Below are 15,883 nucleotides of genomic sequence, written 5' to 3' on the forward strand. Positions count from 1 at the left end.
AAACACAATGGAAATAATCTCAGTGATCATATACATAAAAAAGGTAAAGGTAAAGGACCCCTGACAGTTAAGTCCAGTCACAGATGACTCTGGGGTTGCGGCGCTCATCTCGCTTTACAGGCCAAGGGGAGCTGGCGTTTGTCCACAGACACTTTTACTGGGTCATGTGGTCAGCACTAAGCCACTTCTGGCACAACAGAACACCGAAACCAGAGCAGCGCATGGAAACGCCGTTTACCTTCCCGCCGGAGTGATACCTATTTATCTACTTGTTCTGGTGTGCTTTCGAACTGCTAGGTTGGCAGGAGCTGGGACCGAGCAACGGGAGCTCACCCCGTCGCGGGGATTCGAACCGCCGGCCTTCTGATTGGCAAGCCCAAGAGGCTCAGTGGTTTAGAACACAGCGCCACCCGCGTCCCTTATATACATAAAGAACTCATTAAAAATAGTGGCATAATCATGGACAGACTCACCCAAAGCAAAGTGACTCATCAAAGCAATTTGAATGCCTGCCTCTCCCTACCAAAAATCCCCCCCAGCCCATCTAGTTGAAAGTGCCCTACACCCCCTTAATTTCCTGAGGCGATCTATGCTGCTTAACATTCTGGAATAATGTTCAGAGGTACTACCCACCCAGTACAATGGGTCTGTGGCTCTCCCAGCAGAGTTAGAACAGGAAGGGAGGGAAGAACAAAACAAAGAGAAGGAAGAATAGAAAAGGGAAGGGGGTCCTTGGACAACACATTCAATATTGATCAGAGATGGGGACCGGTTTCATCATTTGCATTATGGGCTCAGAGCTGGACACTTCAACCCTCACCAAGTTCCCAAACTTTTCTAAGGCAGGGGGAATTTGTGACCCTCCAGATGGACTCCAACTCCCATCAGCTCCGGCAGCCAGCATGCCATGTGATCAGGGATGATGGGAGTTGAGTCCAGCAACATCTGAAAGGCGAGAGGTTCCCCTTGCTCTGTTCCAGCAGAAAGCAGCATTGCCACGGATGCGTTGCCTGTGCATGCTGAGCCCCAACCACCAGCTGCTTGCCGTTGGGGCTTGCAAAGTGCTGTACACGGGGCTTTGCAAGTGCCAACCACCAGGCAATTGGCAGGGGCCTGCAAACCTCCTGCTGGCCTATCTACAACGCCTCCTATCTGGGCCGGAGGCTCCCCATTGCTGGTTTGCAGAATCAGACAATTTGAGGGTGGCTCCCAAGCTATACAACAAGTTGGAGAACCTTTGGCCCTCCAGATGTTGCTGAACGACAAATCCCATCATCCCTGGCCATCGGGCCTGCTTTTGGTGGGAGCTGTCACTCAGCAGCATCTAGAAAGGTTCCCCTGCACCTGCTATAGAAAGCAAGCAGAATTGAGCAGCAGGGGATCTACTAAGAAACCAATGAAGCTTAAATTTCAGGGTCCCTAATCCTGGAGGGGCCCCAGAATCGACATTAGTCCACAATGCTTTTAAAAAATAAAAATGGGTCTAGTAGACCCGATTGGAGTCACGTGACTCAAAAGAATTTATGTTTTGTTGTTCAACAATCACAAATACAGGTGGGTAGCCGTGTTGGTCTGCCATAGTCGAAACAAAATAGAAAATTCTTTCCAGTAGCACCTTAGAAACCAACTGAGTTTGTTCTTGGTATGAGCTTTCGTGTGCATGCACACTTCTTCAGATACACTGAAACAGAAGTCACCAGAGTGGGGAGGGTTTAGTCAGTAGCACAGTCAGTTTAGTCAGTAGCACAGATATTGTAAAGGTGCGGGGATCTGTCATGGAACAACCCCACTGAAAAAGGTTAACAGTAGTTACCCAGACCTCATTGATGGTTGTGCAGGGGCCCCCATAACATCCCAAGCTTCAGGGGCCCCCAAAAGTAGGTCCGCCACCGGAATTGAGGCAGAAGAGTTTGTCTGTTATGCTCAGAAAAAAAATGAGTGGACATGGGCAACCTGAGGCCCCAGAGCCTAATTTCATGCAGCCTTTGGCCTAATTTCATGAGGGTGGCAAGGAGGAGGAAATGCCGGTGGCCGGGAGGAGGAGCGCAAAGAGAGATGTGTTGCCCACCCACTTATGACACTTACTTGCCCTGCCTCCCGACAGTTTCTCCCTGAGAGAATGTGGCCTTTGATTGGGCAAAGGTTCCCCATCATTCCCAAAGAAATATTCCTCCTTCCAAAATGATAACCACAAACATTTCATCCTAGAGCTGAAAATCAAACTCTGGGGTTGAAACGCCAGCTTTCTGCGAGTGGGCTAGGAGCTGATGATTTCGGACAAATTTACCCCAATCCCAGCCATGTGCTCTTCATGGTTGGTACTTGAATGTATCCCCCACTCCAGCATCTCCCACCTCTCATGAAATAAGGTCAATATTCAGGGGGGAAAAGAGATTTAGGGGGTTGCTCAAGGGTCAGATATGCACAGCTCAAACTCCTTACATTACAGGGCCTGTTTTAGATCAATATCACCCTGGGCCTGAATCGAGCCTCTTGTTATATTAGGATAGCCATATTTCAAAAAGCGAAAATGCAGACACAAAAGTTGTTTTAGGGTTGCCCAAAGTCACTGAGCCTCTTATGCAAAATCTAAAAACAACAACAACAACAAAAACAAGATCATGGCCACTGGTCCCATCATCTCCTGGCAAATAGAAGGGCAAGAAACGGAGGCAGTGAGAGATTTTACTTTCTTGGGCTCTATGATCACTGTAGATGGTGACAGCAGTCACGAAATTAAAAGACGCCTGCTTCTTGGGAGGAAAGCAATGACAAACCTAGACAGCATCTTAAAAAGCAGAGACATCCCCTTGCCAACAAAGGTCCGTATAGTTAAAGCTATGGTTTTCCCAGTAGTAATGTACGGAAGTGAGAGCTGGACCATAAAGAAGGCTGATCGCCGAAGAATTGATGCTTTTGAATTATGGTGCTGGAGGAGACTCTTGAGAGTCCCATGGACTGCAAAAAGATCAAACCTATCCATTCTGAAGCAAATCAGCCCTGAGTGCTCACTGGAAGGGCAGATCCTGAAGTTGAGGCTCCAGTACTTTGGCCACCTCATGAGAAGAGAAGACTCCCTAGAAAAGACGCTGATGTTGGGAAAGATGGAGGGCACAAGGAGAAGGGGACGACAGAAGACGAGATGGTTGGACAGTGTTCTCGAAGCTACCAACCTGAGTCTGACCAAACTACGGGAGGCGTGCTCGGGTCCATGGGGTCACCAAGAGTCGGACATGACTGAACGACTAAACAACAACAACAAAAGTGTTTGAGCTATTTTTAAGGAAACTGGCCAAAATCTACACTTCCGACATGGGTTGCCGTATGTCTGGATTTTCCCGTACATTAAGCGAATTCCGCCCAGACACGGTTTACAACAACCAAATCCTGGCTATGTCTGGGAAATTCCAGACATATTTCAGCTCTGTATGGTATTGTTATTGTTCCACTTTCTTACCATAAGGTATTGGAGAGGGTTGCGGCGACTGAGAAACACACATTTCAAAATCAGTCGAAATAAATTCCTGTGAAGAGAAGAAGCTGGATCCTGTATATATTTATATATAAAAATATCACACGTTGAAAGCCATAGGAAAGAAAGGTGTGTCTCCGTCATGCGGCAAAAGCTACGTAATCGTGTCCTCAGACACAAACCCACAGTGGGGGAACTCTGCAGCTTAAGGAAGTCGGAGAGAAAGCTCTCTCCCAAGCCACCGCCCTCCACTCAAAAACCTCTGAGGACGGTGGAACTGCCAGGGACCCCCCCTCTGTCGAGCTCAGCACCCAAATGTGCACAGGGAAGAAGAAGAAGAAGAAGAAGAAGAAGAAGAAGAAGAAGAAGAAGAAGAGGAGGAGTTTGGATTTGATATCCTGCTTTATCACTACCCGAAGGAGTCTCAAAGTGGCTAACATTCTCCTTTCCCTTCTTCCCCCACAACAAACACTCTGTGAGGTGAGTGGGGCTGAGAGACTTCAGAGAAGTGTGACTGGCCCAAGGTCACCCAGAAGCTGCATGTGGAGGAGCGGAGATGCGAACCCGGTTCACCAGATTACAAGTCCACCGCTCTTAACCACCACACCACACTGAAGCAGCCCCTCCAGATATCATTTCCTCGCCCTGTGGAGGTTTCTATGCCGTGTGGGTTCTCTCGTGTTTGATCAAGAGCCACTGCTGGCTGAATCGCCTCCAGCAGTGGGAGCACCTGTAGGGCTTCTCTCCCGTGTGAGTCCTCTCGTGCCGCACGAGGTCCGAGCGCTCGAAGAAGGTTTTCCCGCACGCTGAGCACTGGTGGGGCTTCTCGCCCGTGTGCTTCTTCTTGTGCTTAATGAGGTTCCAGCTGTACACGAAGCTCTTCCCGCATGTGGAGCAAGTGTACGGCTTCTCCCCGCCGTGCGTCCTCTCGTGCTTGAGGAGCAGCGAGTTGCGGCTGAAGCACTTTGCACACGCCGAGCACTGGAAGGGCTTCTTCTCGGAGTGTGTGGACCTCTCGTGGGCGATCTGGCAGAAGGCTTCCCCGCAGTAAGAGCACTTGCGCGACTTCTCAGGTCTCAGAAGAGGGTCCCTGGGGACGAGGCTCTCCCCGGCGTCCCCTACCTGTCCCCCTCCATTTTGGATTCTTTCAAGTTGGCCAAGCCTGGAGTCTTCGCCGAAACCTCCCTCTGGAACGGCGCAGGGCTGTTCTTGAGGTCTGGAGAGGCGGTCGCAAAGGGCCTCGTCTGCCACGCCAGGAACGGATCCTCCTGCCCAATTCCTCTGGCGGTTTCTTTGCTGCCTCTTTGGGCTATGTTGGCTCCGGCCTGTTTTGCCCACCTCCTCAGCCAGGGAAACGGTCGCAGTTGCTCTCCTGTGGAACGCCTCAGGCTCAGAATATTCCAGAATTTTCTCTCCACCTTTGCTCAGCTGCACATAACCTTTCAGAATGAAAAAAGGTGGGGGGGGGGAACTAAATTAACAGAACTGACAGCAGAATATATATTTTTATTCCACTTTTTTTTAGCATCTTGATTTATTAGGAATATCGGCCCTGGGTCCTTCAAATCTTTTCCTGGTTTTGGAATTAAGATAATTATTGATCGTTCCCATGATGGAGGGCTCCTTTCACCCTCTATTACTGAATTATATAATACATTTATTTTAGGAACCAAAATATTTTTAAATACTTTATAATATTCTGTTTCCAATCCATCTGCCCCTGGGGCTTCCCCCCCTTTTAGCTTCCCTATAACTTTCTCTATTTCTTTTTCTGAAATTGGTTAATAATAATAATAATAATAATAATAATAATAATAATAATAATAATAATATATTATTATTATTATTTGTACCCCGTCCATCTGGCCGGGTTTCCCCAGCCACTCTGGGCGGCTTCCATCATATATTAAAATACATTTAAAATATCACAGATTAAAAACTTCCCTAAACAGGGCTGCCTTCAGGTTGTTCCATAATCTCTCTATCTCTACTCTCTGGCTTTATCTTCCATTGTGTATCAATATATTCTTTCATCTTCCCCATAGAATTGTTACCTGCTGAATATAACTCTTGGTAGAACTCCTGAAATACTCTCAACTTAACTTTCATCAAATTATTTACTCCACGTCTAACCTCGCTTCCAAAGGAGCCCACGGCCACAGACACATCAGTGATCAAACAACACAATTAAAAAAAGAAAAAAAGAAAACCTTCCACTATATACAGGTGAAACTCGAAAAATTAGAATATCTTGGAAAAATCCATTTATGTAAGCAATTGTTTTCATTAGCTACTGGAGTTTAAAATGTGAGATAGACTCATGACATGCAAAGCGAGATATGTCAAGCCTTTGTTTGTTATAATTGTGATGATTATGGCGTACAGCGGATGAAAACCCCAAAGTTGAGATTGTTAATTTGGGGTTCTCATCCGCTGTACGCCATAATCATCACAATTATAACAAACAAAGGCTCGACATATCTCGCTTTGCATGTCATGAGTCTATCTCATATATTAGTTTCACCTTTTAAGTTGAATTACTGAAAGAAATGAACCTTTCCACGATATTTTTCGAGTTTCACCTCTACTTCAGGAAGTTTTGTCTGGACACTTCTTAAAATATTGAAGCTAAATTTCGCACAATGGTTCCTGGAATCCAGAAGCAGGAGAAATTAGGCTTACCCAGCAGCCCAGCACCCAGATCCTGCCTGGTTTTCTTCATCTCCACAGGGCTGGAGGGAGATGGTTCGGCCTTTACAGAGCACACCGTCACCTCCTCAAACTTTGCCAGCTCCTGAAAAAGAAACAAGGATCCTTTTTAAGAGCAGGGAGACAGGAATATACAAGTACCAGATGGGTGGACTTTTTTCATATATTTTTTTTGAATAGCACAAATTATTTTTAGTTACAGGAACAGTCTAATCTAGCTCTGCAATGCCTGCCCTGTCTGGCAATGGCTCTGCAGGGTTCCAGAGGGGAGCCCAACTTGGAGATACTGAGGATCAGTGCTCTAGAACTGAGCTACCATGAATATTAGATTCTACACTGGTGGCCAAAATTGTGGAGACCCTTTGGAAGAAGTGTATTTCCAAGGTTTGATGGCTCATAACACCAGGGGCGTCGCAAGGGGGGGCAGGCCGCCCCTAGGTCAAGGGGAGGGGGGTGACACTTTGGCCGGCCCCTGCCACCCCGCCCCACCGGGCGGACCGAATAGGGGGCATGTCGCCTTTTCCCCCTTCCAGCGGCTATTTTTCGGCGGGGGGGCCGACCAGCGAGGGGGTGTGTGTCAGACTTGTCACCCCCTCCTCGCTGGCCACCACCCCCCGCCGAAAAAACCCGCTGGGGGGGCGGGGAAAGGAAGCAGAACAGGCGCATTCAAGCGCTTGCTCTGCTTCTTTTTGCCCTTTCCGTCGCTTTTTCGGCGGGGGGGGGCTGACCAGCGAGGAGGGGGTGTCACGCTTGTCACCCCCTCCTAGCTGACCACCCCCCCCGCCGAAAAAAACCGCTGGGGGGGGCGAGGAAAGGAAGCAGAACAGGCACATTCAAGCGCTTGCTCTGCTTCTTTTTGCCCTTTCCGCCGCTTTTTTTCGGCGGGGGGGGGGCCGACCAGCGAGATGGGGGTGTCACGCTTGTCACCCCCTCCTAGCTGACCACCACCCCCCTCCGGAAAAAAGCCTCGGAAAGGGGGAAATTCCCCCTTTCTGCATACACGTGCATCGTGACGTCATGATGACGTCACGACGCACACGTCGTGCCCCTCCCCCAGGGGGGGTGCCTCTGCGCTGCCGCCGCCCCCAGCAGCACAGAGGCTAGCTACGCCACTGCATAACACCACTTTTTTGGGGGGGAGTAATACCATAAAATGATATATGAATGGAAAGATAATTTAATGAAGAATGTAATGCAATAACTTTTATGAAGAATTATTTATTACAACAGCAGTCATAAAGAAGAAACGTGAAACACACAGAAAAAAATGAGATATACAAAAATTCTCATGCTCGTTGGCTACATTCAAATGGAGGAAAGCTACCTAAGCAAGTTGTGCTTTCTTTTTCTGGTTATTTGGCTATAACTTTTGATATAATACAGATAACTGAACAAACCTTGTTGCATTACAGTCTTCATTAAATTATCTTTCCCTTGATATATAATTTTATGGTATTACTCATAAAAAGTGGTGTTATGAGCCATCAAACCTCGGAAATACACTTCCTCCAAGAGGTTCCCACAATTTTGGCCACTAGTATAGATAACCTTTATAGGTATAAAAAAATAGAAAATTCTTTCCAGTAGCACCTTAGAGACCAACTGAGTTTGTTCTTGGTATGAGCTTTCTGAGTTTGTTCTTGGTATGAGCTTTTCTGAAGAAGTGTGCATGCACACGAATGCTCATACCAAGAACAAACTCAGTTGGTCTCTAAGGTGTTACTGGAAAGAATTTTCTATTTTGTTTCGACTATGGCAGACCAGCACGGCTACCCACCTGTAACAGGTATAAAAAAGTTATTTAAAGCTCCAGTTCTCAAAGTGGTTTAGCAGTCTAGCCATCTTCCCAGTGAACTATGGGAATTGTACTTCTGTGAGGCGAATATGGGTCTCGCCCAACAACTTTCGGCACCCCTAAAAAACTACAGCCCCCAGAATTCTTTGGGGGAAACCAGGACTGTTTAAAGTGGTACTAAAGCACTTTAAACATATGGTTTGAATTTTGTCAGAGCTACCTTCGCCCTAGCTGGTGCCAGCTGAGATTTACTAGAGGCGGCCAACAGGCGCAGAGCTCACTTGGTTTCCCGTTTCCCTCTGGCTTCTTGTCTCGCCCCACAGATGTTGCTGGACTGGAGGGTTAGCAAATAGCCAAGAGGGAGCTGCAGTCCAATGACCCAACGGTTGAAGGATGTTTATTCCATATACAACACTGGCAGGGGACCTCAGCCTGTGGTCTTCCAGGTATCTCAACTTGGCCCTTGGGACTCTTCTCAGACCATACCCCCTCCTGTTTCCCCCCTCCTAGATGACATGTGTAACGAAACGGATCTAAGTTAAGGGATTTTCAGAAACCCACAGTGTTTTATGAGTTAATGGGCACCCCAGTTTGAGTGGCAGGTATCTCATGGGAGGCGGGACATTCCGCTCTTTAAAAGGAGGGAGCAGCCGTTAGAGAGGGGTGTGTGGTGACTCGAAGAAGGAGGGCGTGGGGCCAGGATAGTGGTGGGTAGGTTAGGATAGGTTAGGATATGTTGAAGATTTGTATATGATGCTGAAAGAAAGAGTTTTCTCTGTTATGAAACTAAGCTTGTAAACCATTACTGAAACCGTTATGTTCTGAAAGGAATAGGAATAGGAATAGGAATAATTTATTATTGGCCAAGTACATTTTCCAACATACTTGGAATTTGTTTCGGCTACATTGCAATGTAAACATACAGACACTGTTCCTCTCACAACACAAAGAAGCAAAGAAACCCCACCCATATTTTACCTCCCTTAAGCTATACAACTACGAATTTAACAATTTAATGGCACAAGGGAAAAAACCATTCTTGTGCCTGGCCGATTTTGTATATGAAGTCCTGTAGCGACGTCCAGATGGAAGTAAATCAAGCAGATGATGACCGGGATGTAAAGGATCTGCTACAATTCTCTCTGCTCTCTTCCTAACTCGGGGAGCATAAATTGTCTCTATCATAAAGAAATAAAGACTTCTTATTGTTGAGCTAAGAAAATATCGTCGTTTATTTGGTCCAGCGAGTTATGTATGCTCATGAGGAGGTGAACTCAGGGAAAGGACAAAACTGACCTGCAGGGTGATAGTTTGTGTCTTGGAGTTCCCTCAGGAGGGGCTAGCGGGCAGAAACCTTGGTATTGCCACAGAGTTGCTAAGAGGGCTTAGCTAACTGGTATAGTGAGGGATCTAATGAAAGAGAGACCCCGAACTGTAGGCAAAGAAGAGTTTAACCCCTGAAGCCCAGAGCAGAGGATATAACCGGCCACAGCCGCTGGACAGGAAAACTCCCGTTACTAAGAGATTCCCAGATTATTAATAAAAGGGAATTGACATAACAGACAGACCTCAGAGGGACAGGTGGGGTGGATTGAAATTTGACCCAGAATACCTGATTAGAAATTCACTTAGTAACAAGAGGAGAGTGTGGAGTGGAGGTACGTCACAACATGTGTCCTTGAAATGCAATGCTCTCTCTTGCTTGTGTAGGAACCTTCAATTCTGGCACAGCTGACTTGCAGCTTTGTATACAAACAAGCGTGCGACCCCCCCAGAAAGGAATGTGGCCCTCAGGCCATCAACGGTCCCCACCGCTTCCTGTTTGTACAAGGACGAGACACTCTCACCTGCTCTTCCCATCTCTTGGCCTCCTGCTGCCTCAGGAGGAACCCCTCGGCCAGGGCCACCGCCTGGGAGCAGGTCTCCGGGCCGCACTCCCTCACCCAGCTCTGGATCTCCGGCGGAAGGACGGTCAGGAACTGCTCCAGGATCAGCAGCTCCAGGATCTGCTCCTTGGTGTGCCTCTCCACCTTCAGCCACTGCCGACAGAGCTCCTGGAGCCGGCTGTAGGCCCCCCTGGGCCCTTCAGCCTCCTGGTAGCAGAAGCCCCGGAAGTGTTGGCGCAGTTTCTCTCTACCGATGGCGTCCCTTTGCAAGATGGCCGCCTTCACTTTCCCATAATCCTCTCTGTCTCCGGCCTCCAGCTTGCTAAAGGCCTGCTCAGCTTCTCCCCTGAGGGCCGGCAAGAGTCGGGCCACCCACTCTTCCTTGGACCACCGGCAGGCTTGGGCCACTTGCTCGAAGGAGGCGAAGAAGGCCTTGGCGTCGTCCCAGGGGGTGGGCTCCTCCAGCAGTGGCGGGATAGCCCAGCCTAACTGAGAAGCCTCCACTCTCTTCAGGAAGTCCTGCCACTGGGTTTCCCAGCGCTGCAACTGCCCCTCGCTCGGTTCCTCCTTGATCTGAACTCCCGGTGGTCTCTGCAGATCTTCTCCGATGATCACAGCCTGGAGGACGTCGGGGGCTTTTCTGACACTTGGCAAGACTGCCTTTTGCCTACGACTCGCTTGCTCCTCCATTTCATCCCAGAGTTAAACCTTTGTATAGAAGCTTCTCTAGATTAAAACCAAAATATATACAGTATTAGCTGTTGTGGCTGCTGGGGCAGAAGGCAAGGAGCCCCATAGTAGGTGCAGCTTTTGCAAGATGGCTACCTTCACTTTTCCATAATCCTCTCATAATCCCAGAGCCAATGGGAGGAGAAAACTGATTTTGATTTTTTTATCTCATCTCATCCTCCTCCCTGTTGAATTCTGGGAAAGGGATACAGTTTAATGACAGAGCAAAGCAGATGCTGTACCACTGAGCTGCAGCCCTTCCCCACGGCCTAGAGCAGGGGTCCCCAAACTAAGGCCCGGGGGCCGGATGCGGCCTAATCGCCTTCTAAATCCGGCCTGCGGATGGTCCAGGAATCAGTGTGTTTTTACACGAGTATAATGTGTCCTTTTATTTAAAATGCATCTCTGGGTTATTTGTGGGGCCTGCCTGGTGTTTTTACGTGAGTAGAATGTGTGCTTTTATTTAAAATGCATCTCTGGGTTATTTGTGGGGCGTAGGAATTTGTTCATATTTTTTTCCAAAATATAGTCCGGCCTTGCACAAGGTCTGAGGGACAGTGGACCGGCGCCCTGCTGAAAAGGTTTGCTGACCCCTGGCCTAGAGCATGGGTAGGCAAACTAAGGCCCGGGGGCCAGATCCAGTCCAATCACCTTCTGAATCTGGCCCATGGACAGTTAGCATGTTTTTACATGAGTAGAATGTGTGCTTTTATTTAAAATGCATCTCTGGGTTATTTGTGGGGCATAGAAATTCATTCCTTTTTTTTTTTTTTTTTTTTTACAAAATATAGTCCGGCCCCCCACAAGGTCTGAGAGACCTGCTGAAAAAGTTTGCTAACCCCTGGCTTAGAGTTTGGCCCACCCTGCTGTGCCTGGTCCCATGGAAAAGGAATCAGCCGCAGTATCTCTGGAGACTCCAGAGCCAGGATCCTTTTCCTACAAAAGCTGGATCAACAATCCCTTTGTTATCAGGGCATACCGGTAAGTGTCCAGGCATATGAAAGACTCGGGACTAGTTGTTCACACAGAACGTGCCTGACCTAGAGAGGCAAAAGTTGGCCCACCTACCCAAAGACGTGAGCCGTTGGCAGGCTTGGGGGGAACCCAGAGGTTCTCAAAAGTAGGGGGCAGGAGGAACTTCCCGAAAACATCTCAATAGAGACTGAGCATTCAGTGGCCATGAAACACTGATTGGGGGTGGGAGGGAGAGTGAAACTACAAGCGGAAGGCGGAACGGAATAGAGTATCCTGGAATGGGTGAGCTGAGGGTGTGTGTGCACCATACTCTTAAAAGCACATTTAGTTCCTGTCCACCAAATAAATTTATCCTAACTTTCTACCCCCAGAAAGTATCGAAGCGACTTAAGGAAGTTAGAAAGTTGACACCGGTCTTAAATCTCTTTTTCATCTACTGTCGTTTTAACTTTTTGAACATCTTATGTTATCGCTATACGTTGTTTCCTTGGCGGTAATTTTATCATTTCATCTTTTATGCAGAACGCTTTGAGGCTGTTGCTTTTTACAATCATGCAATAAATAAATAAATAAATAAATAAATAAATAAATAAATAAATAAATAAATAAATAAATAAATAAAATAAACAGAGAAAATTAAATAAAAGCCCCCAAAACTGGGTAGGAACCCAGACATGCAATACAGCATGCTTAAAATGCTGGCGCCACCCACTCACAAGAGCGGAGCGTCCTCAGGGCTCTGAGAAACCCCAAGGTTTGCAGAAGTAGGGGGGGACCTTTAAGGGGGGAACCCCCCCTCCAAAAAAAACAGCCCAGGAGAACTGAGCATGCTCAGTAGCCACGGAATGCTGGCAGAGTGTTGTGGAGGGTGGGAGGAAGGATGGAATGGAGTGCAGGGGAAATCCTTGACCAAAAAAGGTGCTGCCTTACTGTGAAGGGGGTCGCAGTTTAGAAGCAGAGGAGGTCCTGGGTTCTAATCCCAGGAGAGACACCCTCCCTCCTACCTGAAACCCTGGAATGCTGCTGCTGGTCAGTGCAGGCAGCCCTGAGTTTGACAGACCAATGTTCTGACTCAATTATAAAGCAGCTTCCAATGTAACACATACTGTGTGTGTGTGTGTGTGTGTGTGTGTGTGTGTGTCGATGTGTCTCCCCATGAAACCAGATCCAATGCTTTTTTTTCCCTGGGGGTACGCATACCCCTAGGCATTTTGTGAATCTAAGTTTGGCTTCATCTAGAGGCACTACTTCACTATGAGTAGGAAAAGGAGAGTACCCCTAAACATTTTTTAAAGGAAAAAAATCACTGATCAGATCTATTCCCCCCACCCCACCCCATTTCCCTGCATTGCAAAACCAAAAACACCTCCGCCTTCCCTAAAAGAAAAGCGTTTCTGCGCGGAGGATCCATTCTCTGATGCGGAAGGAAATGAGCGCGAGTAGATTTGGCTGGGGTCAGAGTTAGACCTCCCGTGATCCAAGCAAAGGGGCTGGAGATGTGTTGCCTTCCTGCACCCCCCACCCCAAAAAGTCACTTCCTCTTCTTCTGCCCCCCCCCCCACCACCTTTGGAGATCCGCCTCTGCCCTTCTGCAACTCACCTCTCCACGCACTGAGATCTTTTCTCCCTTCCTTCTTCCTCCTTTTTTTTTTTGCTGCAGGGGAATTCAAAACCAAACTCCACCCCTAACAGGAAAAAAAAAAAACCTCCAGTGTTTTCCACCCAGCCAAAAAAAAAAAAGCACTTTATTTGGCCACTCTAGCAAACCAAGCACTCGGTCACTTTAACCCTTTGATGCATTTGCAGACGGTCGGATAAGCGTGTTTCCCTTTTTTTTACGTTGCATCAAGGGTGGGGAGCCCGAGGGCCGCATTCCCTTTTGGGCAGCCTTCCGGGGGCCACATGCCAATGGTGGGCGGGGCCTGGGGCAAAAGCGGAGTGGGGAATGAATGAAAACCTCACCTGTCTCGACTGGTAGGCTAGTTTCAACGGTGGCTGGTGCCCACTGGGGCTGGTAGGGCAGAAGCCAAGGAGCCCAACAGTAGGTGGCGCCAGAGAGGCAGTGGCAGGCAGAGCCAACCCATTCCAGGGTTGCCCCCATCCTCCAACCTGCTGAGTTCTGCAAGGGGCAACACTGAGAGGAGGAAACCGACAGGCAGCGTTTCTCTTTGGCTTGGTTGCAAGAAAGAAGGCAAGCAGGCAGGCAGGTGGGGGCCACCTGGCACTGGTGGGGCAGTGCCCCATTTGCCCCATGGGCCAGCATCTCCACAGAGGGGTGCATTCTGGGAAGAGTCCTGAGGGTCAGAGAGCACTGGAGAGCCAAATTTGAGTCCAGGGCCTGAAGACACAGACACGCCCATCCCAGCATGAAGAAGAAGAAGAAGAAGAAGAAGAAGAAGAGTTTGGATTTGATATCCCGCTTTTCACTACCCAAAGGAGTCTCAAAGTGGTTAACATTCTCCTTTCCCTTCCTCCCCCACAACAAACACTCTGTGAGGTGAGTGGGGCTGAGAGACTTCAAAGAAGTGTGACTAGCCCAAGGTCACCCAGCAGCTGCATGTGGAGGAGCGGGGATGCGAACCCAGTTCCCCAGATTACGAGTCTACCGCTCTTAACCACTACACCACAAAAGTGCTTCTTTCTTTCTTTTTTTAAGTTCTAATCTAGATAAAAGCACAAACGGTGACATAAAAAAAGGAAAAGGGAATGGAAAATAGAGAAAAGGAGGGGAAAGAGAGAAAGAAGTAATGGTAGAAAAAGAAGAAAGAAATGATAATAAAGTGTTTCCAATTCCATGTCTATCAGCTATTTGTAAACTCATCCATACCTAACAAAACCACTTTCTATAAACCAACGTGATAGACTATTTGAAACGACGTGAAAAGATAGACATTTGAAATTGAAATCAGAGGATATTTTAGGCTACAGTATTGCCAGAGGTTAGATAAAAATAGGATATAAGAAGTAGTTAGAAATATGCTATGTTTATTTTTATTAGGATCAAGATTATAGTTATGATTATAAAGATTAAGATTAGATGAGAATGAGGATTTTACAACGTTACAAAGTTACTAAAGAGGATTAGAAATGAACACAGAAGAGAGGATGTGAGGAGGTCCCAATATAATGATATGAATAAGATAAGGATAGTTAGATTTTTGTAGTTTTGTAGTTTGTTTTGTTGTTGTTTTGTTGTATTTTGTATTGTATGTTTTATTGGTAAAATTTAATAAATTTCTTATTAAAAAAAAAAACACCAATGTGATATTCATGGCTTCCTTCCTTTTTAAAAGCTCAAGGAAAAGGGAGGGCAGAGACCAAGCCTCCCTTTCACGCTCTAAGGCCTGGCCAGGAAGTTAAGGCCTGACTGCGGTTACTCAGTGTAGCCTGTTTACCCCAGGTGTTTGGTGGCGGAAGAATATTCCTCCTGGCAATCCCGCGATTACGGGATTGAAGCATGTTTTTAACTGGAATTGTTTTTAGACGTTTTAGAATGTTTTTGATGTGCTTCCGTTTTTACATTCTTCAACAATTCCCCGCTGCAACAAAGGAGATCTATGTGAAAACGTGGAAGCAAAGCAAATTTCCCTACACACCTTCAATGTGGGGTTCCGCAGGGCCCAGTCCTGTTGTTTAACATCTACATGAAACCGCTGGGTGGGGTCATCCGGAGGTTTGGAGTAAGTTGTCTGCAGTATGCTGATGACACACAGCTCTGTTTCTCCTTTACATGTGCAGGTGAGGCAGTGGAAGTGCTGGACCAGTGTCTTGCCTCGGTGACGGACTGGATGAGAGCCAACAAACTGAAGCTCAATCCAGATAAGAGTGAGGCTCAGTTAGTGGGTGGTTCCCTCAACCAGATGGCTGGGAGGTTGCCTGCTCTTGATGGGGTTACACTTCCTCTGAAGGAGCAGGTTGGTAGCTTGGGGGTACTCCTGGATCCTTTACTGTTTCTCGAGGAGGCCCAGGTGGCCTGGAGTGCCTTCCGTCACCTTTGGCTGGTAGGCAAGCTACACCCCTATCTGTACAGGGATAGCCTAACTACTACTGCTGTTGATGCTCTCGTAACCTCAAGGTTAGATTACTGCGATGTGTTACACATGGAGCTGCCTCTGTAGACGGTTTGGAAACTTCAGCTAGTGCAGAATTCAGTGGCCAGGTTGCTCACCAGAGCAAGATGGTTTGAGCATATTACACTGATCCTGGTCCAACTGCACTGGCGACCAATTAGTTTCCGGGCCCAATTCAAAGTGCTGGTTCTGAGCTATAAAGACTTAAATGGCTCAAAACCACAATACCTCAAGGGCTGCCTCTTTC

At 47.6% G+C, this 15,883-nt stretch overlaps 1 protein-coding gene across 1 annotated transcript; it reads right to left on the reverse strand.

Moving 5' to 3' along the window:
- Positions 1–4,094: 4,094 nt before the first annotated feature.
- On the reverse strand, positions 4,095–10,603 carry LOC117042715 (zinc finger and SCAN domain-containing protein 31-like). The gene is made up of 3 exons (XM_033142330.1): positions 9,824–10,603; positions 6,155–6,266; positions 4,095–4,911 (listed from the first exon to the last, which is right to left on the reverse strand). The coding sequence occupies exons 1-3, from the start codon at positions 10,550–10,552 to the stop codon at positions 4,130–4,132; spliced, it is 1,623 nt and encodes a 540-aa protein (XP_032998221.1). The 5' UTR covers positions 10,553–10,603; the 3' UTR covers positions 4,095–4,129.
- Positions 10,604–15,883: the final 5,280 nt, after the last annotated feature.

Source organism: Lacerta agilis, chromosome 2, assembly GCF_009819535.1.
Source record: "Lacerta agilis isolate rLacAgi1 chromosome 2, rLacAgi1.pri, whole genome shotgun sequence".
NCBI lineage: Eukaryota > Metazoa > Chordata > Lepidosauria > Squamata > Lacertidae > Lacerta > Lacerta agilis.